Source organism: Varanus komodoensis, unplaced genomic scaffold (assembly GCF_004798865.1).
Source record: "Varanus komodoensis strain SLA01 unplaced genomic scaffold, ASM479886v1 scaffold8, whole genome shotgun sequence".
In the NCBI taxonomy this organism is placed as follows: Eukaryota; Metazoa; Chordata; class Lepidosauria; order Squamata; family Varanidae; genus Varanus; species Varanus komodoensis.
The window spans coordinates 17,863,577-17,890,752 of record NW_025336481.1 but is presented as its reverse complement, the minus strand read 5'-3'; the positions used below and the strand labels follow the sequence as shown (position 1 = coordinate 17,890,752).

The 27,176-nt window shown below is 40.3% G+C and overlaps 1 protein-coding gene across 3 annotated transcripts; it reads right to left on the bottom strand.

The window, feature by feature from the left end:
• ADSL (adenylosuccinate lyase) lies at positions 1-24,573 on the bottom strand. 3 transcript variants are annotated; one of them, XM_044455426.1, is made up of 14 exons: positions 24,240-24,328; positions 22,022-22,386; positions 18,933-19,136; positions 16,121-16,165; positions 15,487-15,566; positions 13,487-13,658; positions 12,995-13,041; positions 12,378-12,468; positions 10,202-10,271; positions 7,183-7,330; positions 6,216-6,306; positions 2,574-2,663; positions 916-1,092; positions 1-145 (listed from the first exon to the last, which is right to left on the bottom strand). In XM_044455426.1, the coding sequence occupies exons 2-14, from the start codon at positions 22,022-22,024 to the stop codon at positions 59-61; spliced, it is 1,305 nt and encodes a 434-aa protein (XP_044311361.1). In that variant the 5' UTR covers positions 22,025-22,386; positions 24,240-24,328; the 3' UTR covers positions 1-58. The 3 variants fall into 3 exon arrangements, with proteins under 3 accessions (XP_044311361.1, XP_044311359.1, XP_044311360.1); XM_044455424.1 differs by lacking the exon at positions 22,022-22,386 and having other exon boundaries at positions 24,240-24,573; XM_044455425.1 differs by lacking the exons at positions 22,022-22,386; positions 24,240-24,328 and adding an exon at positions 19,246-19,890.
• Between the last annotated feature and the right edge of the window lie 2,603 nt (positions 24,574-27,176).

Below are 27,176 nucleotides of genomic sequence, written 5' to 3'. Positions count from 1 at the left end.
TAGGTATTTTGAAACTGTTTATTATCTTTTCTGCCCATACCTAAATGAAAACACCAATTCAAATAGACAGTTCCATTTTTACACCCATCTTGCTCTGATAAGGGGTAAGCACTGGGTGGACTTCTTCTTTCAAGAATCTTGCCACCTGTTGTGCGAGAAGGGAGGAAAAAAGGCTTAGAACAATGATCTGGATCAAGTACGCATTAGCCTTAGTATATTAACTACTTTGTTTTACACAGTGCCAAATAAGCTAGAAAGGCTTGGATCAAAATGTACAGGAAGAAGAGGCAATGGGACAGAAATGAATGTGCAGATTTGTCACTGCCCAAAGTCTCACAGTTAACAGCTAAGAGGAAATGGCAATAGTACAATTCTTTCAAGTTCAAGAGATAAGCCAAAAATTTAGCTCAGACTGCTCCTGTTGAAGAATGTTTACCCAAGATTAACAATGTACTTGGCATTGTACACAAGGAATTGACTGATCCAATCTACAGAGCTCCCAAACCACATTAAACCAGTAAGACAGGATGGGACAGGCCATTTTGAATAAAAAGTCAGAAACAGTTTAGGAGAAGTAAGAAACGGGTGAAGAAAACAGCTTAACTGAGTAGGGAGGAAAGGCTGGTCCAGGTATGGCAGAAAGGGGAAAAACCAGCAACACATGTATTTATTATATTTCTATATGGCCTAATAGCCAAGCATCTCCTGTATCAAATGGATTATTAAAATGGGTGCAACAGAAGACAAAGGAGGAAATGGCCATGCCTGTTGATGTGAATTACTACCCACAGCATCCCTCACCATTGGCCAGGCTGGAAAGACACAAGTTCCTCAGCTCTGCTTTAGGACAACTAGAGTGCATAGCAACATTATAAGGTCTTCAATCTTTTTTGGCATGGGAGGGGGTTGCCTTACCTGTTGAGGTGCACGGCCAGTAAATGATGTGGGATCTAAGAGAGTTTCCAGCTGCCCATGGATAGGACTGAAATAGGGATCGGCACGAATACGTTCAATGAGATCATTATCACCCCCTTCTTGCTTCACAACAGCAGCTGCTTGTTGAGACAGTACCCGTATTTTCTCATGACAATCCTAAGAGAGAAAATACATTACTAATATATCAGGAAACAAGCTAAACGTCTGGGCGGGGGGTGCATTTCAGCAGTGGATGGAGCCAAAAGTAGATGTGCCACTCTGAAAAGCTCAGCACAATCCTATACATGTAAGTTCCACTGAATCCAGCTGAGCTCATTTGCATGTTCACAGGCCACAGAAAGAGCACATCAAGATACAAGTTACAAGCCACAATAAAAGACTGAGTTTCATTTACCTGCAGCCCTCTTGCTATCAGAAGTTATTCACCATGCCATCTGAATTAAGTAAGCATGAATACCATCCAGAAATTCGAGACACAAATAATATTCTGCGCTGCATTTTCAAATATCTGCAACCCCTTCTGTCACCCAGAAAATGTCTAAATACCAACCTCAAATCAAGTAAAGTTATTTGAGGAAAATGAAATTTATAGTCCTATTTAGAATACAGGCATAGCATACAGCAGCATAATATGATTTTTAGTGATGTGTCCTAACGGAAGCATCAACAAGTAGACTTTAGCTGTCACTAAGCATCAGCTTCAAAGCAGAATAATGAATTCCACAGTTATGCTGCTTTTTATTCCTGCTCCCAAGAGCTGTCCAGAACTAACCAGTCCTCCAGACAGTGATTCAAATAGCAAATAAGTTTAGAATTAGCACAAATGTCTGTCAAGAGCAAATGAAGGCTTCTAGAAGAATAGGAGTAGCTCTTGTTAATCTAGGCAGTTAGCTGTTTGAAATGCCTTGCTTAGCACTAGTGAATCATAAGTGCTTCGCAAATGAATTGAAGGTTATTTAGAAGCAACGAGGAAGCCAAAATATGTGGGAAAAGAACAGATTTTGCCAGCAGCCAAGAAATGAAAAATTGGGTAAGATCAAAAGCAAGGCAGTGTGGTGAAGAGAATGGGGTGTTGCCCATCTAGAAGAACCCTGCAAGCTGCGGAGAGGAGCAGGGCAAGCCACATTAAGCTGCTGGGCAGAGTTCCATCTGCTTGCCTTACAGGAAGGGAGAAATGAAGAAATCATTGTACGGAAAGCTGCCCAGAAAAAAAATGTGACAGATCTGGGAAATCTGTGACATTTAAATTTTAGGGATACAATGCCTCCTAAACACAGCAACCACATGCCAAGCTTTTGCTCCTGTTATACAACTTCCTCTCATTTTCAAAATATGGTTTAAAGCAATATAGGTTTGTGGTCCTCAAATGTCCTTTCTGCCTCAATATATGGACTATTCTCACCTGTGCAAAGATGGATCTGTTTGTTACTAATATATAAGAACATTAATGACTTCCCAGGAGGATGAACTTGCAAAAATTAAGAATTCTGCAGTTGTTCTTTACAACTTGTGGAGATTCAGATAAAAGAAATGGACTAAGAATAACAATTCCAAAATAATGATTTCATTATCTTTTTATAATCCTAATTCATGCTTTTTAGGGGCTTCTGAATAAGAGTCTGTGTTTAGGTACATACCTGGCGATTGCCTCCAGCTTTTACCATAGCCATGATAATATTTTCTGTGGACATGAAAGGCAACTCCTGTTGTATACGTCTTGCGATTACCTAAAGTAGCCATCAAGAGATAGTAAGTTTATGTTGGATTGGGCAATTCCATTTCTCTGCTACTCTTCATTACTTGGGGGAGGAACCATTATTTGGTGGTAAAACACCTGCTTTACAGGGAGACAACTGCAGGTTAGTAGCAGATCTCTGCTGCCCCAGATGCCAGAGAGCTGCTGCCAGTTTGTGTGAGCACTGCTGGGCTGGACAGACAACTGACAGTGACAAATTCTGATTTTGTAGAAGACAGCTTCCTGTGTTGCTGGACAGCATAATCTTGAACTCAAATGTACATATTTTATAGCAAATTTTTAAAGATCTTGTTTCAAAACATTCCATAATGGTGGTGGCTTAGAAGAGAACAGAAGAAACAGTAATGGTTTCCTTATGGACACAGTGTTTAAAACAGGAAGACACAGTGGATGTTTTCCTCCCACCTTCACAATGTAAAATGACACATATACTAAACAGCGAATCAAATACTGCTTCAGTTCTCAGTCTTAGCCTCATGCTTCAGGTGCGTGCTATATTTGAAATTTAATTTTTTAAAGCCTCATATGCATTTATTCATTTAAACATGCACACATATAAACATGATCAATTTAATAAGAACAGCAAAACTACTCTGGAGTTGGGTTCAGGATATTACAGGTGTGGACTAAATGGTCCATGTCCTGGTGTGTGTATGCCAAAAATACACAACAGGGGAAGGTTTTCTTTTAAAAGATTTATTCTTGAGAATAACCAGCAACCAATGAATTGTTCCAGATGGTGCACCTGAGCAGTCCTCAGTTGGCCCTATTATTCATTGATCATTAAAGGGTTACGTGTAACACAGTTAACACTTTCCAGTAAGTTACAGAAGTAAAAGTTACAATGGCGTGATCTTTCCCACTTGCATACCAAAGAAGATGCTCTGAAGGAGCAGGGAGGATGGGGTGCTATTACATAGATGAAGAGGCGGATGGGGTGGGCTTGTGTGAATTGCCCTTTGTTTGTGCTGCTGTTATCTGTCAAGTGCCAGCTAGCTTTCTCAGGACTGGTGCCTGGTTAATGTCAGCTACATTTCAAGGATGCACACAAGCTGATTTCTAGAAAAGAGCGTTTTTCTCAGGCCTGGTTATATGTCAATGATTGCATGATTTAACCAATGCAGGCTATACCTATTGATTTGTACATCACAGGTGCTAAACAACCAGCAATGTGTGCAGTTGTATATTTGCAGAACTGTTTGATTTTCTTGACTACAGGCCTAGAAAATGATTTCTTTGACTGTAACATGGTAAATTTGCTTCCAAAGCACTTGCCACCATTCAGATAATGTTATGCTTGTACATATTAAGTATACACTTTTCAGAATTGTCATGCAGCAACTATTTATCCTGCTAGCTTATTAGTTACATTAATTATTTATTTTCTGATCATTACTTTTATATAGTTGATCATTTATATTTTAAAGTATGTTGAAATTCTTTTTGTGAGGGTTTTCACATGAAAAGCAGGCTAGACTCTATTAAATAACTAGCAATAATATGTAAAATAACCCCTGGGCCCAAACTTATTTTCCTAGCTCTCCTTTTATTTAAGACTTTTCCATACTGTCATTTATTCTAGATAATCTCATGATGGTTTGTAATGATCAAAATGATGGTTGCCCCTATCCTGATGTCCACTCAGTAGCATTTATGGTCTTTTAAGCCCACCCCTATAACTACCACTACTCAGGCAACTGTAATTTAAATATGAATGGGGTTGTTTTAAAACCTTTCTACAAATCCAGTGCTGGGCATGCTAGAACACAGCAGAGTTTTGCAAATGTTTGTTCTTAGACAATTCTCTCCATGTCTTGCAAGGAACCCCTGCATGTTGCAGAGGAATATGCAAGTTTATTTAGGTTTATGCATCATTTACCTCAGATGCTGGCCATGACTGCTGGTCATCATCTAGTGGTGATGAAATCTAGTGATGCTAGATAGGGAAGGGAGGCTGACAGCCACACAGCACGGCTTCCGCAAAAACAGGTCCTGCCAGACAAACCTTGTGGAATTCTATGACAAGGTTTCGAGATGGCTAGATGGAGGGGATGCAGTCGCTGTGGTATATCTGGATTTCAGCAAGGCCTTTGACAAAGTGCCCCATGATATCCTGGTGGAGAAACTGAGGAGTTTTGGGATACACCAAAGCACTGTCCGGTGGATTAGGGCATGGTTGACTGACCGAAAGCAGAAGGTAACCATTAGTGGGGAATCTTCGGGAGGGCGGCCAGTGACAAGCAGGGTCCCCCAGGGCTCTGTCCTGGGGCTGATCCTGTTTAATCTTTTCATTAATGACATGGAAGAAGGGGTGAACAGTCTGCTGATCAGATTTGCAGACGACACTAAAACTGGAGCAGTGGCCACAACTGAGGAGCAGGTACTCCAGATCCAAAAGGATCTGGACAGACTATGGAAGTGGGCAGGAGACAACAAGATGGCGTTCAATCTGGATAAGTGCAAGGTCTTGCACTTGGGGCACAGGAATAGCTGTCATAAGTACAGGTTAGGTGACAAGTGGCTGGAGAGCAGTACTTGTGAAAGGGACCTCGGGGTGCTGGTTGACTGCAGGCTAAACATGAGTCAGCAGTGTGATGCAGTGGTCAAGAGGGCGAACGCCACCCTTGGTTGCATAGCCAGAAGTGTGGCTTCTAGATCAAGAGAGGTATTACTACCACTCTATACAACTCTGGTGCGCCCGCAACTGGAGCATTGTGCTCAGTTTTGGTCCCCTCATTACAGAAAGGATATAGCCAGGTTAGAGTCAGTGAAGCGTAGGGCCACAAGGTTGGTGGCTGGTTTGCAGGGGATGGGGTATGAGGCGAGATTGAGGGAACTGGGTCTCTTCAGCCTGGAGAAGAGGAGAATCAGAGGGGATATGTTGGCGACATACAGGTATGTGAGGGGATGTCACACGGAGATGGGTAGAGACCTGTTCTCCCCTCCAGAGGAGGGCAGGACGCGCTCCAATGGAGCAAAGCTCAGGGAGCCAAGATTCCATTTAGATGCCAGAAAGCACTTCCTGACAGTTAGGACCCTGAGGGTGTGGAATGGGCTTCCACGACAGGTTGTTGAGGCCCCATCGGTGCGGGTGTTCAAAGATAGGCTGGACATGCACATGGTGGGCATGTCGTGAGCGGAGCCGCCTGGTGCCGGAGGTCAGACTAGATGGCCCAGGAGGCCCCTTCTGACTCGCTCTGTTTCTATGTTTCTATCACTGTCATTGTTATGTAGGCTGCCCTGAGAGTCTTTGGCTAAGAGGCGTGGCATACAAGTGCAATAAATAAAATTCTATGTTAACTGGCAGTACACCCTACAGCATATCCATTACCCAATGCTTGTACACTGTAAGAGAAGACTGTTAATGGGAAACAAGCTGCCTTTTGGTAATGCTTCTCTGCCATTGCAGTAACGGAAACTCAACTGTAAGAAATCTGTGTTGAGTTTCCAAGGAACCCTACGTTTCCTCAGAATTATTAAAAAAACAGAACTGTAAAAGTGAGTTTTCACTTTTTCTTCTTACCTTGGGGTACACAACAAGACCTTCAGAGATATTTTGCAAGGTGCTGAGTATTATGTCAGCAGTGAGGAAGGCCTCAGCTAAACACACACGCCTGTAGGATAAAAATCACAAGATTATCTGGATGATGGGAAAATGCTGCAATGTTCTTATACAAATTAGTATTTTTAATAACTCAGTATCACTTAGTTTTTCCTTATTAATTTGTTTGCTATTAATATCTCCCCTTACTCTTCATATTTTTCCCAGCAGCCAGAGTTTTAAAGAATATTTTACTGGGCTGCACTCTTACAAATTTTGTTCTGCAATTTGTCAACCATTGTGAACAATGGAGTGTTCATTATCAATTTCATTTAATAACTTTCTTTTTTGGACATATGTTTCAAGCATCCTTAGACTGTAGTTTGGAATCCATAGTTTTACTTCAAAATACATTAGGTAACATGTTGAAATTGAGTTGGAAGGGTACCCAAAACAATTCCTCTGTCTATTACAGTACTTCTAATAGGTTATCATCCAGTTTCTCAGGACCCCCCCCCACCCCCCGAAAAGCTAGTTTGCCTGGAAAAGGGTTCCACTGAAATCAAGGAGACTTGGCCTATGATCTTATGTACATTTACCTGTGAGTAAGTCCTATTGCACTTAAGAGATTTAACTTCTGACTACATATGCATACAATCAATGTAGGAATAATAATTAATAAAATAATAATTATAATAATAATCTTATACAGCTATGCTTGTTCTCTATTTATATTAACTTCAGTTATAACCATTTTCATTTTAATTTCCTTTGTTATACTTTGGAATGTTTGTTCTTACCTGTTTTGCTCAGCCTATTTTTGTGTACTTTATTTCTAAATGCTGTCCAAGTAAGTGTGTTGCGGTGTGTAACACAGCATTATAGTCACATTGGTTCTTTCTTTAACTTTATTTTTTTTACTTCATATTCATAAAAACGATGAATTTACCGGTTTGCACTATCATCCAGGGTACGCTCAAACCACTGCACAGAAGCTGTCTGAAGGGGATCCAGGACCAGAACCATAAGGTGGCGAGCTAAACTGCAACAACGCTCGGAACGCATGGGATTGCGTTTATAAGCCATGGCACTTGAACCTGTACAAAGGCAGGAAAGTGGGCAACATAGGAGGGAAGAGTATGCAGAGGTAAAGTAAGGGAGTAGAAGTTTAAAAATCAGGTGTTAACATACTATTCCTTAAAATTCTCTCTCACTGAAAGAAACTACTTAACTCTTCAGAAAATAATCCTTGTTAGTATACAAGAACTTTAAATAAAAAGCACAGCTTGCACACAAAAATGTGTTGAGATTTGGTCAATATGATGAGTTGATGCGATGGGGATGAAGCGAAAGCTAGCAATGTGCAAGGAATCCATCTGGGGCTGGGAATCTGTTGGATTCCCAGAGCTTGGCAGCCCAGGCTGTAGTCTGCTTTGCAGTGTCCCGGGGTCTGAAATTCTGGCAAGTGCTCCCAGGATTTGTGGGGTGCTTTCCAGGAACGGAGCCCACACGCTGCACAAGCACGGTTTCATTTTAGCACCTGCTGCTGGGACACTGCTTACCCAGGGAAGAAGGTTGGTTGTTCAGAATGGCACCTGCTCATAGGACCTCTCTTTCACATCCAGCTGCTGGGAAGGTTGCCACTTGCACAGCTGAGAGCCTGCAAGTGTTTGTGGACTTCCTCTTGGCTCATGTTGCTTTGCAGGACGGGGCTGAGCATGAACAGAAGTTCATGGATGCTACAGGGATGGATTCTGAAAGGGTTTGTTAAAGCCTCCAAACCACTGCAACCATCTACAGCTGCACTGCTTGGATGCAGAGTGTACATGTGTGTCTATAACCATACCTTCAACAAGTGGCACCACACCTGGGGCCTTAATATCAAACTGAAATAGAAGTATATAACCTATGTGGCTGTTTAGATGCGATTTGTGTTATAAAGACAAAGGTTTGATTATCCTTGCCTCAAACACAGGGATTTCTTCTTTCTTTTCTAGGCTTTAGGCAATGTGACCAAACTATGGCTTTTAAATCTTGGCCTGAGCCACAAGGACAAAACAGTTTTCCAGGATACAAAATGGGGAAGCACTGCACTGTGCTGAAAGGGAAGAAGCATGGAAGCCCAAGTTCCTTGAACACTTATTGTCATGGCACTGAAGCATGATTTCACATTTCAAATGACCATTTCAGGGAACCCTAGCTTATTGTGCCTGAGCAGCATGCTGGTGCACACCGTCTGATCATTTTCACTTGGCTCTCCTGCAAGTGACCTTTCACTCATGGTTTCTTTGTTGTTACTTACAAACTGAGTACTCTGGCCTATTTGGGGAGAGACAAGCAATCACTTGTAAAGTGATAGCATTGTTGTTAGTCGTGAAGTCGTGTCCGACCCATCGTGACCCCATGGACAACACTCCTCCAGGCCTTCCTGTCCTCCACCATCCCCCGGAGTCCACCCAAGCTCACAGCGACTGCTTCAGTGCCTCCATCTAGCCACCTCATCCTCTGCCGTCCCCTTCTTCTTTTGCCATCTATTGTTCCCAGCATTAGGCTCTTCTCCAGGGAGTCCTTCCATCTCATTAGGTGGCCAAAGTATTTGAGTTTCATCTTCAGTATCTGGCCTTCTAAAGAGCAGTCAGGGTTGATCTCCTCTAGGACTGACCGGTATGATCACCTTGCGGTCCAAGGGACTCGCAGGAGTCTCCTCCAGCACCACAATTCAAAGGCCTCAGTTCTTTGGTGCTCAGCCTTCCTTATGGTCCAATTTTCACAGCCATACATTGCAACTGGGAAAACTATAGCCTTGACTATACGCACTTTTGTTGGCAGGGTGATGTCTCTGCTTTTTAGTATGCTGTCTAGATTTGCCATAGCTTTCCTCCCCAGGAGCAAGTGTCTTTTAATTTCTTGGCTGCAGTCCCCATTTGCAGTGATCTTGGAGCCCAGGAAAATAAAATCTGTCACTACCTCCATTTCTTCCCCATCTATTTCCCAGGAAGTGAGAGGACCGGATGCCATGATCTTAGTTTTCTTAATGTTGAGTTTCAAGCCAACTTTCGCACTCTCCTCCTTCACCCGCATCAATAGGCTCTTTAGTTCCTCTTCACTTTCTGCCATGAGAGTGGTATCATCTGCATATCTGAGGTTGTTGATATTTCTCCCAGCAATCTTAATTCCAACTGGTGATTCATCTAGCTCCACCTTTCTCATGATGTGCTCTGCATGTAAGTTAAACAGTCAGGGCGACAGTATACAGCCTTGCCGAACTCCTTTCTCATTTTTTGAACCAATCAGTGGTTCCATGTCCAGTTCTCACTGTTGCTTCTTGACCCACATATAGGTTTCTCAAGAGACAAATAAGATGGTCTGGTTTTCCCATCTCTCTAAGAACTTGCCACAATTTGTTGTGATCCACACAATCAAAGGCTTTAGCATAGTCAATGAAGCAGAAGTAGATGTTTTTCTGGAACTCCCTAGCTTTCTCCATGATCCAGCATATGTTGGCAATTTGATCTCTAGTTCCTCTCCCTCTTCGAAATCTTTTCTGTACTTCTGGTAGTTCTCGGTCCACATACTGCTGGAGCCTAGCTTGTAGGATTTTGAGCATCACTTTGCTAGCATGTGAAATGAGTGCAATGGTGTGGTAGTTTGAACATTCTTTGGCATTGCCCTTCTTTGAGATCGGAATGTAAACTGACCTTTTCCAATCCTGTGGCCACTTTTTGATAGCTTTGGAAATTTAATAATGTTCCATATAATTTCAGTGGGTGTTCTGTGTGTATTTCCTTTCCAACTAATTTCAATGTCAGTTACATACATGTAGTGGATACTATTATTTAATTTTTCATCATTTAAACCTTAAAATATGTGCAAGATCTTATAAGTGTTGCAAAAGTAAAGGCTGGGGTGATCAAAACAGGTTAAAGTGAATAAACAGAGCAAAATCCCACTTATACACCATAGCTTACCAATTTGTTCTTTCTCAAAAGGTTCTTCTATTTCCTTGAGGTTAGCCAGAAGGCGAATATCAGTACATATCTTAAAAAAAAAAAAAAAAAGCAAGAGTCAGTTCATGCAGAATTCTTAAATTACATTTGCATTCATCAGAAATTTTGGAACTGGCCTTCTTTACTAACTACTGAGAAAAAAAAGAATCTAATTTATTTTAACATTCACACATTAAGATTCTTTTGCTTTAAGATTTCCCATTAAAGGACTGACAGTGCAATTCTGTGCATATCTACTTAGAAGTAAGCCCCCTTGATGGGACTCATAAATACGTATAGGATTGTAACCACAGTTTACAAAGAATTCGTTCAATCACCTGTGATACCTCATTTATTTTAAAAGAAATGGAAAAACTTGAAAAGGAACATCCTACCAAAACATATGCATTTAGAAACATAGAAACAGAGTGAGTCAGAAGGGGTCACCTGGGCCATCTAGTCTGACCCCTGGCTCTAGCCGGCTCGACTCACGACATGCCCACCATGTGCATGTTTAGCCTGTCCTTGAACACTCTTGGCAATGGGGCGTCAACCACCTCCCGTGGAAGCACATTCCATACCCTTAGGGTCCTAATGTCAGGAAGGACTTCCTGGCATCTAAATTCAACCTTGGTTCCCTGAGCTTCACTCTGTTGAAGCGTGTCCTGCCCTCCTCTGGAGGGGAGAACAGGTGTCTACCCACCTCCATGTGACACCCCCTCACATACTGTATGTCGCCAACAGATCCCCTCTGAGTCTCCTCTTCTCCAGGCTGAAGAGACCCAGTTCCCTCAGTCTCGCCTCATACCCATCCCCTGCAAACCGGCCACCAACCTTGTGGCCCTACGCTGCACTGGATCTCATCTACTTTGAAATTATATTAAACTTTCACAGAGCTAGGGCTCCCACATCTTAATGTACAGAATTTACATAAACATTTAAAAAATCTATTTCAGACTTTTTTTCACTCAATGTGCCTTCCTTATTAGGGGAAATTTGCATGCTGGTCTTGATTTACATTGATTGGTTTTGGCTTCACTCCACCTGATGATGTCAAGTGGGTTATCCTACTGTGCCAATTTTAGAGGCAAGACCCAACCTAGTCTTCTGCTAAGGGGATCTAGCTGGGAAAAGGCACACTATGCTACCTGTACTCCATTCTCTATCTTCTGCCAGGAGGGTAGAGAGGACATTTGATGCCTAACCCACACATACAGCCTGGTACCATGGTCTCTGGTTGCCACGAAAGATATATCTGCTTTTTTGTTTGATCAGCCAGAGCAAGTGTAAGGCATTTTAACTTGCTTTTAAAATTTATTTGGGTGAATTTCTGAGTAGACTGTGTGTACTGATACTTAAAATGGATGTGTTCAGATTTTAATGTCTTCTTAAGCAAACTGCAACAGAAGTGTGCATCATCCTTTGAGCTCAGTGGACAGAAACTGGTAGCACCCAAGTCTAATTTCAGTATTTACCATGGTTCTAATTTCAGTGGTAAACCTGGAAGAATTTGATACCTGTCGAATTTGGCTCACCTAGTGACTCTGCAAGATGCTATGCATGGAATGTGCTCTCAAGAGAGGTCCGTCTGGAACTAACATAATATGCTTTCTGGCACCAGGTCAAAACATTTTTATTTTCCCGTAATTTTAATGTTTAAATATTTTAACTATGTTTTATGCTCAGTTGTGGATTATTATGGGTTTATATGTATTTATTGGGTGTTCTGTTTGTAAGTCATCCAGAGACATGCAACATAATTGGGTGGGATAAAAATACCCAGATAGATAGACAGATAAATAAATATGCTAAGAAAAGAGATAAGTTCTTGCCAACATCAGAGTGGCCCTAAAGTAGAACTGGTTATAAAAGCAAGCCTCTGACTTCTATTTTGATCCTTAAGATTTTTCCATAAATTTACTGTCATCCTTGCATCCACTTATAATTCAACATGAGATCTCCCAGACAAATCTGAGTTAAACAATGAAGAAAAAACCCTGAGATTTATGTTTCTAGATGCTGGAGTTAAGCTAAGGAGCCTTAGTTATATCAGTTTGAAAACACTCAGATGAGTGATTTATGCTCCTGTGCAATTCAGGTTAGCAATTCCTTTTTCTCAAGACACGCTTTTGCAAATGGAGGTCAAAGTACTCCTTACCTTATGTATAGATGCTCCTAGACTTGCCAGAACAGACAAGACTTCAATGTCCACTTTGCGACTGTATGTCTGTCCTGTTACAATATAAGTCCTGGTATCAAACACAAAAATGAAGTATCATGAAATTCAGCAGAGCCAAGTGAGCATGCAACAATGCATGAATATCACATATTCAGTGGTTCCTTGACCCTAAGTTTGTTTGAAGAGCAGCACTAAAATGTGAGGAAGTACACCTGCATTATGAAGCCGATGTCAGAAGCACACCTTTTCCTTAATAGGTCTCAACTGTTAGCTTCAGCAATATGAATATTATTTGCAGAGTGGATTTTGAATTGATACGCAAGATCACAGAACTGCTTGTACTAAGAACGCAGAAGGTAGTGCACATGCTTTGCATACAAAAGGTCTCAAGTTCAATTTCACACCCCTCCAAGACAGGACAGGACCATCCAGTCTCAGACCTTGAGACATACTGCTGGCCAGTATAGACACTACTGGATTGGATGGACCAAAGGCTTGACTATAAAAGCAGCTTCCTACATTCCTAAAAATGCATTGTTAGCACATCTTCAGCACTATGGAAAAGGGAGATGAGTTAGGGTTTTTGTTTTACATACCGCTTAAATCCTGCCATTGTAGTCACCAGCCTGTCCAGCTCCTCCACCTCAGGGGAAAAATAAACAGGAACCTCAGAATTGAATGACCAAAATGGGGATATGGATTGTGCTACAGAAGACATTTCCTCTGCAAACACCACTCTAAGCCCAGTGTGTTATGCTGATGTAAATGCTATCTTGCCTGATATCTTTAATTCTGCTCCCTCAAGTAACGTAATTCTTCTAGGATCCATGAACATTTTATTCTAGCTTAAACCGGAAGAAGGTTCATCTTGTTCCTTTCCCAATGTAAATCCTTTGGAATATTGTGAATGCCATTTTAAGGTCATGTTCCTTACTGTTTCTCTTGTTTTACTTTTTAGCAGCTTTTTTGGATGGCTGCTTTGACTGGATATTCATTTGAAAAGGCAGCCTATAATTAATTCTAATAAATTGATAAAATATTAAGTGGTCCCCCAAAAATTACAACTGAAAACTACTGAGGACACTTACTTTATCATGATCTCCTCCAAAGAGCTGCAAGAAGCTTGCCTGGGTGCCAGTTGTACCTTTCACACCACGAAATCTCAATTCATCTCGTACACGTTCAAAATTGTGGAGGTCTGTACAGAGATCCTGGATCCACAAGCAACATCGTTTACCCACAGTGGTTAGTTGTGCAGGCCTAAAAGTACCACAAATATACCATGTGACTCAAGAGGAATCCAGGTTTATCCATATAAACGATTTGTATTTATTGCTTTGGAAGCATTATCATAATTTATTTCAGAATTTTCATGGGAAAAGTAGTAAGGGCACAATGCTATAGAGCTTTAATAAGTCCTACAGGTCTCAGCGTATCCCAGCCAACAGACTATCAATTTTTATTATTTATGTGTTTTATTGTTGTACACCACCTTGGGAGGGGTCTCTGGATCCTGATAGGTGCCCAAGAAATATTTTAAAGAAATAAATGAATAAATAAAATAACTCTATATTACAATCTGGTATCAATGAAGTTATTTTATCAAGTCAGAATGCTGAGTTTTGAGCTTCCAAAAATGGCCTCTGTCTTTATAATCACTGATGCCTAAAAATATTTAAATAGATACATATTTTGGATTGCAATTCTAAAATATGAATTCTTTAAAAAGTATTTCCTAAAAACACTCAAACCGTACAGCATAAAACATTTTCTAAATACATATTCAACCAGAACCAATGAAATATTGATTCCAATAAGTCATTCTGCCTTATGCCTTCTGAAGCAAAGTCAGAAATATGATAGTTTGTAAGATTCTTAACACTGGAATGCTGCCAATATCCTCAGTGTAACTGGTCTATCTCACACACACACACACACAAATCAAGAAACTGTCAAAATTGTAGTAAAATCAAGAATAAGCAGCAAACTGACATGGCAGTTGTCCTTTCCAATTGATCTTCCCACAGGCTTCAGTTCTTGTTTTGTTGCTGCCCATTAGTTATGTTTTAAAGCTACCCATAAAATAAAGTAAGTAATTGGACTTATATTACTAATGAGAGACATCCTAGTCTCTGATTCCAAGCAATGGAAGATTAACATGCAATAATTAGTTAAGAGTTATGCAAATATGGGAAATTTGAGATTTTTTTCATATATTTAGTTGCTTATAGCAAAATAAGGCTGGATATGATGCCTCAAAGCAGAATTGGTGAAGAGTCTCTCAAAAATAATAGCTTAATTGCTGGTTAATTCAAATACACTTATTAAAACTATTATCTGTTTTGCTATAATACTAGCAACGATTAAAGCTCAACCTATTAAACCAAATGAGCAATTCAAGACATGAAGGCAGGGGTGGGGCAGGATTTCAATATTTTCCATGTCTGATTATGTAACAGCATCTTTATCATAGTGACAGGATCTGAACATGTGGGTAACTAAGGTGTGTAAAAAATGACTCTATTAAGAAACAGATCAATTGTTCACTGAACTGGCATATGTGGAAGTAACAGTTAGTCTAACAGACAGCAAAGAAAATATAAGGTAGTCTGTCTAGTGCAGTTGGATGTATGGCATCTAACTGAACATATTCTGCCTACAAGCATTTTAACAGCCACAAACTGCATTGATGATTTAAACATTTCAGTGAGAAAACACCCAGCATAAATATGCCAAGATAAAAGGACGCCTTTGCAACTGGAAGGTATAAGAAGTCATATAGTTCCACAGGCAGATCTCATAGCATCTCAGTCAGTTACTGACCTGAGTCACAGTCAGTTACAGTTAAGAGTCCAGTAATGGATAAAAGAGCAGGCCCTGATCTGGGTGGAGGGCAGTAGCTCTCCCAAAGCAGGCAATTTAAGCATGCAGCAACTGTAAAAATAAAAGAAATTAAATTGCTTGCTGGGTGGTGGGGGAAGGGGTGGGGACAACTGTCCCCTCTTCCCTGGATCTGGGCCTGTAAAAATGAGATAGAAACTGCAGCAGCATCCATACCATCAGGAGTAAAAATCCATGAATGACTTACTGGTAGTGAGTGAAGCCCAAGGTAGGCAAATTGGCATACTTCTCAGCAAAGTCTGCCAGGCGGCGGATCACTCTAGCAAGCTAGCAGATGTGTGCAGAAAAGATAGAAAATGAGAATGAGGGAAAACTCCAAATTATTTACATTTTATTTCATCATTCCTCCAATGAGCACCAGGCAGAATACAAACTTCTCCCTTCCAGGTACTGGAAAGATGGGGAAAAGTTGGCAGCTTCTGTGGGAGCAGCTGTCAAACTGAAGCATTACAGTACAGGATGGGGAGGAGAAAAATGAAGCTTAATCTGATCAAATTTTAAACTTGGTAAAAGACATTACGCATTGCATATGTTAATTTTAGTCTATATGAAGTTCTAAAAATTACCACTAATTTTGAATAGCATCCAATGTCTCTCAGGCTACTACTTCTGCGAAGTCAGAAATTATGTTGCAAATTGGAAAACGGAGTTCCACACTTCTACGTATGTTCTATAGGAAACAGCTGTAGCAAAGCCTTATTTTTTCCTGGGTATCTGGCTACTCTAATTGCTTTTATTTCCAATTCCATTCAAGTAGTCAATCTGGGCAAATAGTATTTGGAAACTACCATCACCTGTCCCATTGAAACAGTGCAGCTCACCTTAGGAAGAAGCAAATTGAATCCATCCCGAAGAACTATCAAGTCCTGATGAAAAGAGGAAGAAAACAGTCAGGAACAACTTTGTTCTATAGCTACATGTTTGCTATATTTTCCTTTTGGTGTAGACTGCAGCTTCCATGAACACTCACAAATGTAATTAATTATTTTTTGTACTATGTATGGGCACTGTTTGGCACTCTTAAACTTGTATGTGTGTTCCAAAGGAATTATTATTATTTTTATGCCACCAGAGGTCTGAAAGTAATAAAAAAGCAAAGGCAGGATGCTGCAGATTTCCTATTCTTCATGAATGTACACTTCATTGGGCGTTTTTTAAACCTATAATATATGCTTGTTTTTCAGATCCTTTCTGCAACTAAGTTTAGTGTTAAACTCAGATCTCACATTCCTTGCTATGAATAGGCGCATGAAGATGGCTTCCATCTTGGGAATCTTTAAGAATGTTTCCAAAGAAGAAGAAACAATATGGTATATTTCATGTAGTATCCCCCCTTTAGGAATTATTTAATACATTTGTATAGTACACTTTAACAGTATTTATAATTTCAGTGTGATGTTAACTAGTTTTATCACCACAGAAGCATCTCAACAAAACACACAGAACTCCTTAAAGCAATTAAACTGCCTGGGTGGGTAAGAATATTTTTGTCTGACTGCTGCACATAAGAAGACTATTGCTATTGCTAGATCAGACCAAGGATTCTTCTAGTCCAGCATTCTGTTCACGTAGTAGTCAACCAGCTGTGCACAGGAAGCCTACAAGCATGATAGGAGCACAATTATACCAGAGATACCCTGTGAGGCTATGATTGATTCAAAACTAGATTTAAAGTTTATAATTTTAATTTTTTATTTAAACTACTACAAAATACAACAGATTATTTTGATATTTATATATTTTTATTTTTATTTAGTTATTATTTTATATAGATTTAAAGTTTATAATGTCTGCTGTCACCACATTCCACGCCATTAAAATTACATTCAGGTCTCCAAAAAGAGAAAAAAAAAAGGTCCAGACTGTCTGAAACTAATCAGGTGTGTAAAAGATTAACAGGGTATGGGCAGAATCTAGAAGTACAACCTGGTGTAGTAGAAGGGAAGAGTGGCATAGTTTCATTGCTTTAGTAGCAGCATGTTTATTAAACGTGGACTAAAGGGAAATGGTAACATGCTTTCTTTAAAAACATGCTCAGATATTTAGACTTAGGAGCCCTAGGTCAACCTCACCCTGAAAGGAATGCTGCTTGTCCCTCCAGCTGCCAAACTGCAAATAAAAGAGGTAGAGGAGAAAGTAGCAAGTGAGAAGATAGAATTTGCAGCCAGAAGACTTTGTAGTGATAGAGATACTAGCATACAAAGAAAGTTTGCTCTTTTTGTTTCTGAAGAGAGGCATATATTCCATATATCATCTGGAAGTTCATATTTTGCATGTAATATAGTGTTCTTGATTTCTCAAGATAATAAACCCACGATCAGCTGGCACAACAAACATGACATTATTTTTTATTCAACTAGCTCCCTTGGCCAGAATTTATTTCTAGCAACACGGATGACTGAAACAGAATGTAGTAAGTTCAGCTGTCTGAGAATGAAGGAAATATAGGAGACAATATGCTTCTGTATACTGGATACTGTAGATCATGAGCAGCAGAGGGCTATTGCATTCATGTCCTAACTCTAGGCTTCCCACAAATTCTGGGTGGCCACTATATATGAACAGAATGCTGGAAGAGCTCAGTCTGACTCTTCTGGTACTCCTATAAATACATGTTTTTGATCAAAGCATAAGAGAAAAGTATTCTGCATCTGTATCCTTGTGAGATAACAGTATTAATGCTAAACTCTTGCCTTAAGCACTCATACAAAGTTAGGGCAATCCAAAAGTATTTCAGATAAATTATAAACTTGAGCACACATCCTGAGCATATAGGGAAAAAAGTCTTAGGACACAAGTGCTATGTATATTTACACAGAAAAAAGTACTTTGACTCCCATCAATCCTAGCCTGCAAGTTTGGCTAGGGAACAATGAAAACTAGGCCATTTTCTGGCTAAAATATGCACAGAATTGTGTTTTTAATTTTGGTGGGACTATTTGGGGTTTAGGTCATACCTGAGTGGCCAAGTGCTTTTCCCTAGTTTCTTCAATTTAAGCCTAAATTTTGCAACAAGAAGCTCATGATCTGAAATACTTTGGTCACCTAATAAGAGGGAAGGACTCCCTGGAGAAGAGCCTAATGCTGGGAACAATAGATGGCAAAAGGAGAAGGGGGCGGCAGAGAATGAGGTGGTTAGATGGAGTCACTGAAGCAGTTGGTGTGAGCTTAAGTGGACTCCGGGGATGGTGGAGGACAGGAAGGCCTGGAGGAATGTAGTCCATGGGGTCACGATGGGTTGGACACGACTTCACGACTAACAACAACAATTTGGGGTTTTAATCGTATTTCAGTATTGCTAAAGATACTAAATACTAATTTCAGTGTATCTTAGTGTATCATTTTCAAAACTGTTTATATTAGAGAAAAGATCATCAGAACAGAAAATAAAGTAAAATCTTTCCCAAATGAAGTAGAGCCAAATTAAAAGTTTACAATAGTGTATGAGTGTGCCTCTCTGTAATAAAAGAACAGTAAAAGAACAAAGTTAAGTACACATCATATGCATTTTTAGACAGAGAAGTCCTGCAACTTCTAGCATGCTGCATTTTCCCATCTAATCATGCACAGGAAATGACAATTTCAGTACTCAAAGCCACCTATTAGAAAAGCAATCCCAGAACATTATTTTACCGTATTATCCCCCACATAGCAGGACGTTGCTCCAAGATGAATTATTCCTGCAGCTTTTGGACAGCAGTGAGCAAATGTATGTACATGGGCCATTACATCATGACGCAAATGCTTTTCCTCTTCTGCTGCCATCTTGAAGTCTATGTTGTCTAGATTTGCTTCCATTTCCTTTATTTGTTCATCTGTGATGGGTAAGCCAAGTGACTAAGAAAAGAAAAACAATTTCTGAAGTCCGCATACACACAATCAAAGACGGCCTCAGCAAAATTTGCATACTCCTCTAGGATGTTATTCTTATGGCTCAATTGATTACCTTATGCAACATTCCAACAAGCCATCCTTTGACTACTGAACTTTCAAGGTGTAACTCAGGGATGGTCACTGGCGATCCCAGCTTGTACTTCAAAGCTTATTGATGTTTTCTTTCAAAACTTCTTTGCAATTATATTAGGAAACAAAGTATTTTGTCATTTCTCTATTAGAATTTGGTAGATGGGAAGGATCTGCCTTCCACAAGAGGAAATGACCTATGTAAGATAAAGGAATTTCACTTTTAGAACATCTCTGCACCTAATTTTCAGGGAATCTTATCCCATTCTGAAGGATCTGTCTGTAGCTTTTTCAGAGTCTGACTGCAATTACTCAATTGACTTCTTATACCTTCCTGCAAACTGAACATGGCTTGAATAAAAAACAAGCTGGAATGATGCTTATACAAAAAATCAAGGAAAACAGCATATAAATGTAATTTACTTTTGTTCATATTCATTTACTTTTCATGACCCTTAATCCCACTTAATTAGAAAGCTAACCATCTCCCATACCAGAGTGAAAGGAGACTCTATTAGTGGCCATCACCAATCTGACAGTCTTGATAAAATAAACAGCTGCATGATGTGACAGTCTGTTTCCAGCTGAAGATCAAGAACAGAATTGTAATTCTCTGGGAATATGATCATATGGATAAATATAACAGGCCTCCTTTTCACACTAGGGCATAAGATATATTACAACAGCATGTGCCACACTTTTTAAAAACATGGTTCTATGTACATGAGAGATGTCTTTGGCTTATGTCATTTGGTATAGCAATAGGGATACCATTACTGAATTCAGGAAACATGATACAGAAGCTCTAGGGTCATAACAGACCCCTGCCCATCCCCATGTCCCTTCTTGCCTTATACTCTAAGTGCCTCTAGAAATACTTTGATCAGTCTTTCTGGCAAGACAGCAGGAAGACTCCTCCCACAGTCAATACTCTTTACAACTTTTGAGTTTTCAACAACCTGTCAATTCTCTCAAGCCTTCTCAAGCTATCTTCCCTGACAAAGTTTTGGATGAAAGAAAACCTCAAGTACTAACTACTACAGCATTGAAAATTCAGCAAATGGTTACCTGACCACTTGGCCAACTTGCTTGACTCTCCAACTATACACATGTACACATTAATCCCAGCACACTATTCAACCATCCTGTTCATACATTTAATACTGCAACTGAACACACCCTCATATAATTTTGAGTCCAGCAGCACCTCCTAGCTTTGTGTGATTTGCAGAGCTTTCAGTGGCTCCTTAAGGTGAAAGTGAGAAGGAAACATGGAGCTGCACTGAAATACAAGCTCCAGGATACCCACCTGTCCTGGCCCCCTAAATTAAGATAAAACAAAGGATCCTTAAGGTGGCAGCTTCATTAAATCTGTGCTGCCCTGAAATACAGCCAAAGGCTAGGATAAATTGCAGCCATCTGGCTGAGCGTGTATTCACTCGCTCTCCCTTTGTTAAAATGTAGAGATTCTGCTCTAAAACTTTATACAGCACGACGTTTTAAATCCTACGCTATCTTGTTCCTGCACTTCATTCTGACTGCTGTACCCTGCAACCAGATTGCAATGTTGCAATTGACATCTGATTGCAAGTTGGGAATACATCTCTAAACATGATTCTGTGCAGACACTATGAGCATCTGAAGCCTCTTTCTCATCTTTTGGCACCAGGTTGAGACTGTCCTCTTTTTCCAGGCATTTAAGGGTATTTAATGGCATGATAAGCCATTTATGTCAGTTGCTTCTAACAGGTCTAATTCGTATTAAAATTGTTTTAGCTGTTAAACTGTTTTAAAACCTCATATTTTGGAAAAAATGTAAGCTGCTTTTAAGATGTTTAATCATATTTGTGGTGGTTGTTTTTATGAACTGATTTGCACCACCCACATAACTTCAGCTATTGGATAGCAGAGAAATGAAATAAATAAAATATCCACATCCATCTTGCCATTTCCAGACACAAAACATTCTGTTGGAGACAGACTGTATTTGATTAATATTCAAACTAAAACATATGGTGCTGTGTTCTGGTGTCCAGAGTGTTGAGGTCACAGTGCAGTGCTGGGCATCATATAGCTCATTGCAGCTGATTGTATGCCCATCCAGCTGCTGCTTGCTATTTGCAAAATCCCAATAAGCTAGGAAGAAAGGTGCACAGGTTGTACACTGTTGTTTTCCAGCAGAATTGCAATTTCTATATAGTGTCTAGGATTTGTTTATCAATTGATCACTTTCAGATGGTATGTGGTTAAATCCTAATCCTTATTCATCGAGACACTGCTAGCAGGATTTTGTCAAGAAAAGCAAATTTATAACCAAATCAAGAAAAATGTACCATTTAAGAAAGATTTCTGGGAAAGCAGCTAATCCTGCTAATTGTTGAAGAGGATTTAACATTTGGATCAGAAGATCAAATTGATTTTGTTTGTTCTTGATTTGTGAAATCCTCTTGTGAGGTAAAGCAGACATCAGAAAGAATGCTAGAGGACAGTGACCAGGGTCATTCCCCTCTAGGCTGATGAAGAAACTGGGTATATAAAATATCACAAGCAACTAACGAAATAGCCTAGTGTCTACTATATGGCCTACTTTCAGAAGGTTGTGTAACCAGCATGTTCAAAGCTTCTGATGATAAATGTGTTGAAATGTACATACTTACCACAGCACACTCTTTCTAATGACCTTGTAATCATTAATCAAAGGACAGGCAGAGATGGTTATACAATCATCTCACAACCTGCAAGTTTCAATGTTGACTTACCATTATCAAGCTCTCTCAAAGTTGTGTGCTTCAAATTCTGTTTTCTTAAATCTACTTCTCTTTAGAAGTAATAACATCAAATCTACTATCTCCAGTCTATGCTGGATAATATTCCAAGCCATAATTTCTATATCGCTTGTAGCCAAAGTTGGGCAGTTATTAAAAAAAAATCTTAGAAATAGGAAACACTTAAAGTATTTAAAACATTTCAGGTATTGTAGCAGAAAAAACAGACAATTGTCTCCAAATTAGGGATTTAGCTTGTCTTCTGACTAAGTAGCTACAAGAATGGGGACAATGAAAGTTAATTGCAAGCCAAGCGAAGTATGTCCAACAAAATGGGAAAAATGGTCCAGGTGTAAGAACTGGTGGGGTAAATGGAAAAAAAATACTTGTAAGTCAACATGACAGAAAACTGAAGAGTCAGCACACTTATCTCTGAAAACTTCATGGCACTAAATGTCCTGATGAAAGACCATTATAAGTAAAAGGGTCCAAAGTATATAGCATTAGGATGCATTTAAGTTTATCTCATTTCTTTAAACATTTGGTGACCAGACTAAATACATACCTGGGATTACTTAATTCATTCTCTAATAAGCAGCAGCTATTCTGTTACCTTTTTCATCACAGATACATATGCATAAATAGCCTATTCTAATTGGAAAAACTTTGTTAGATTTATAATAAGCAGCCAGCTCTTATTACCAGTTGCTGACTGTAATGTGGTTGCAATTAGAAGAGGTCATTTAAAGAGATGCAATTTCACATAAGGGTTCTGATTCAATAATAAGCAGTCACAATGTGAGTAGATGCTTATGAAAAAGTTACACTAGAACAACCCTATCAGCAGGATCCTAGGTGTCAGGAATAAAGAACACCTATTTACTAGACATGATCTGGAATTCATCATATTAAATCAAATTGCATTTCAAAGTAAATGTGAATTCATGAACATTTACAAGTTAGGTGCAATGCTTCAGCTTCCTTTTTTGTGTAAGGATGGATGTTGGTACTAAAAACTGCAGACTGATGTCCTAGAACACTGAACAGAGGGGTGGCTTTCTTGGCCCCTTCCAACTCTATTATTCTATGATTCTATGATGAAATTCCATAGCGGGACTTAAAATGTTGCAGTGTGAAATGCTCCTGTTTAGGTTTCCAGCCAGTCAGCTATGCCTTCTTGTAACATACTCCTTTCCTCCTCCCCACTTTTCTTTCCCTTTTTCAACCAACACAGCATGTCATACCCAGTGAATGCACCTTTAGTCCTTACTGGGTTATTTTTGGGGGCTCTCCTCTTTTTTGGTTTTTCCCTTTTTCAAGTTCCTCCAAGCTTGCTAATACTCCCTTCTTTTGCCTACACATCGTAAGTACTCTACAAATATATAGAGATGCCCATCCTTACTTCACCAAAGACTCAAAGACTGTTTCACAGTTAAAACAGACTTGGTCTGGGAGCTTCAGTATAAGGTGTTTTCAGCTAATAAGCCAATACAGGTAATAACCATCATGAAATGCACCATGGTTAAAAAGAAGGGGGAAAATATGGAATAGTTAAAATGGAGCAGAAAGCCAAATGAGGCAAGAAATACAAACAAATAATTTGCAGCAGGAATAAATTAAGCAATCTAACATAAAAAAAATCTATAGGAAAGCAAGTGTCGAAAAAAGGATTTCCACTTTCTTTGGGTGCTGGAAAGGTATACTAGCTGTTCTAATAACCGATGGAGGCAGACAGGATTACTACTATAATGCCCCAAAACAACGCCCAGGGCCTTATGAAGAGTAAAAACAGGTTTTAAATTACAAACTTTCATGGACTAGAGCTCTCTTCATCACGTGCATACAGTGCTGTTCTTAATTAGCAGGTACACACTGATAGAGTGAGCCAAATCAGCAGTTTCTAATTGCCATGTAGAACCAGCCTTGCCCAACCTGGTGCTCTCCAGATGTTGTAAACTACTGCTCCCGGAACTCCTATCCACTAGTAATGCTAGCCAGGCTGATGGGAACTGAAGCCCGCAACATCCAGGGGACACCAGACTGGGGAAGGCTGGTGTAGGACGAGGAATGTTGGCTGGAACTTTTCGTGCGCGCGCACGCGAGGGGTTCAGAGAGCTGAATCAGCCCAAATCCCCCCCGCCTAAGACTGCCGTAAGATCTTCAACGACGACGAATTCACCATGTAACGGGCCAATTTAACACCAACACGCACCTTTTCAGCTTGGGCCAGGTAAAGCCAGAGCCGACGCCAGGTGCCGAACTTCTTTCTGTCGCTGAAGTTGAAGGCCATTTCGGGGCTGGCATAGCGCGAGACGAGAGGTGAGCGGTAGCGTCCAAAAGCATCTTCGTCTCCAGCTGGAACCGGAGTCGCCATAGCTAGACTGAAGGCGGGCTTCTTCCCTGTAGTGGCTGGTATACGGGCGCTGTTTGTGTGCGTGAGAGACAGGGAGGGAGGGAGGGAGGGAGCAGCCGCCAAACTAATACTCTGCGCCCGGCAGCCGTAGGCGAAAGGCGAGGGACCTCCAGGAGACCACCGTAAAAAGAATGGAAAGTCCCGTCTCGACTTTGCCCAATCTCCGGCCTTTCCCCCGCCCTCCAGTGACGTCCGATTGGCCATGCCGTCTGTCATTGCGGAGCCTTAGCCGCTTGGCGGCTGCATGGCAGCCTTCGCTCCACCCACACAAGGAAAGGGTTCTCGCTCGACTCAGCGGGTCATGATCCAGCACCAGCGGGAGAGCACACGTGATACCACGACCTTTCCTCAACCCTGATGTCTTTTCAGGATTAATTCACGAGTTGGTAAAGCTGTGTCAGGGCTGTATCACTTCAGTTTGCAAGCGGGGGTATTAGGACTGAATGCCTTCACGCAAAACAATTTATTTCCCTAAAAATTAAGATACTGCAATGAAGATCTCAAGTGAAAATGGTTAAGAAAAACCACCTAATAAACAGAAATATGGCCCATCTCTACACTCGCAATGAGAAGTGGTAGAAGTTTGAATGAAATATTCGATTCTCAACCAAATAATTTACTTCAGTCATTCTTAATGCATAAAGACAGGATCATGACCTATTCTGAACAGTGGGATACTGAGTCACATGAAAACATAGGGTTGGACCCAGATGTAGTCATTCTTTGAATAGACTCATTGAAATTAGCTGGATTTAATTGTGACTGAGCTAAGGATCATTTATTTCAGTGGCTCAAACACATATGATAAAGTCTGGATGCAACCCATCCAAAGGCCCATTTTCTATGAAGTTGGTAGTTCTAACATACTCTATAATTAAGGAGGCAGGTGTACTTTTGCTATGCAAGTTCTGGAAAAGAAGTTAAAGTATAATTAAATCATGTCATAGCAAGCATGTTATCTTGCGAGAAAAGGGGAAGATTTGTATTAACCAAGATTCAAAGGAATCCCTGTCATACTAATGGAAAGTTCACACCACCTCTACCAACAACTGAAGATTGGTAGATAACAACTGTAGTGTTCTTGATATTCAGAAAATCTTAATCAAATTCTAGAGAATCGGTGTATTCTTTTGACACCAAAATGACCTAATATGGTAAATTAAGGAAATGTTGCCATTGCTTAGACTGCTTTGCATTTGCTATTGAGATGGAAGATACTAGGATATAGTAATCTTCCTCCCACTCCAGTGTGTTATCTCTAGATGTTTTGGACTCCAATTCCCCAACCAAGATGATATATGGTCAGGAATGTTGACAGTTGTAGCCCAAAACTTTTAGAGAACATGGGGTTGGGGAAGGCTGCAGTAGTGCAGCTGAACTCATCTCTCTTCACTCAAGCAACAGCCAGTATATTAGCTGTACTGTACCTACACATCCTAGGAAACAATGAAAGTAGTGTATGGGAGGGGGACCCCAAATCCTTGACATAAATTAAGCACAAGCTCTTACTTTTAGTCATAAAGACTATAGCTAAATTGTTTTACTAAGACAACACCATTGTTGTTATTAGTCACAAAGTTGGACATGGACATTCCTCCAGGCCTTCCTGTCCTCCACCATCCCCTGGAGTCCACTTAAGCTCACACTGACTGCTTCAATGACTCCATCTAGCCTCCTCATTCTCTGCCGTTCCCTTCTTCTTTTGCCGTCAATTGTTCCCAGCATTAGGCTCTTCTCCAGGGAGTCCTTCCTTCTCATTAGGTGGCCAAAGTATTTGAGTTTCATCTTCAGAATCTAGTCTTCTAAAGAGCAGTCAGGGTTGATCTCCTCTAGGACTGACTGGTTTGATCGCCTTGCGGTCCAAGGGACTAACAGGAGTCTCCTCCAGCACCACAATTCAAAGGCCTCAATTCTTTGGCGCTCAGCCTTCCTTATGGTCTAGCTTTCACACCCATACATTGCAACTGGGAAAACCATAGCCTTGACTAGGCTTTTGTTGGAAGGGTGATGTCTGTTGTCTAGTATGCTGTCTAGATTTGCCATAGCTTTCCTCCCCAGGAGCAAGTGTCTTTTAATTTCTTGGCTGCAGTCCCCATCTGTGGTGATCTTGGAGCCCAGGAAAATAAAATCTGTCACTACCTCCATTTCTTCCCATTCTATTTGCCAGGAAGTGAGAGGATTGGATGCCATGATCTTAGTTTCCTTAATGTTGAGCTTCAAGCCAACTTTTGCACTCTCCTCTTTCACCCACATCAAGAGGCTCTTTAGTTCCTCTTCACTTTCTGCCATTAGAGTGGCATTTTTGCATGCAGAAGGTATTCTTTGGCATGGTTAGTTAATAGTATCAGGTAGCAGGTGAGAGGAAAAATATGTAAGAAACTATGGGGAGTTGCTGCTACTGAGTTCACAATCCTGGGTCTATCTGGGCAAGGAGTTAGAGTTGATGTTAAGCCAGGTTCTTATTAAGACAGCCCAGTACAAGTCACGTTTGTTCTTTTTTTTAGTGCCCTGGAACAAATCTTTACATACATATTTATGTATGAGTGTGAGTGTGTGTGTGTGTGTGTGTGTATATATATATATATGTGTATGTGTGTGAGAGAGATATGGGATACGAGAGAGCACATACATTCTTCTGCTGGAATTTATTGCTTGTATTTCCACTCTTCCAAGGCATGCTGTTGCTCATGGAAATTAGCATATGAAATTAACAGTCTGCAGATGCTTGGGTTCAAA

Coding starts and splice junctions, on each gene's coding strand:
- ADSL (XM_044455424.1), bottom strand. CDS start 24,401: ATGGCGACTCCGGTTCCAGCTGGAGACGAAGATGCTTTTGGACGCTAC. Junction 15,567..16,120: donor TCAATTTGCTTCTTCCTAAG/GTGAGCTGCACT, acceptor CACATCTGCTAG/CTTGCTAGAGTGATCCGCCG. Junction 13,659..15,486: donor TTGGGCTTCACTCACTACCA/GTAAGTCATTCA, acceptor TGGTACTTTTAG/GCCTGCACAACTAACCACTG.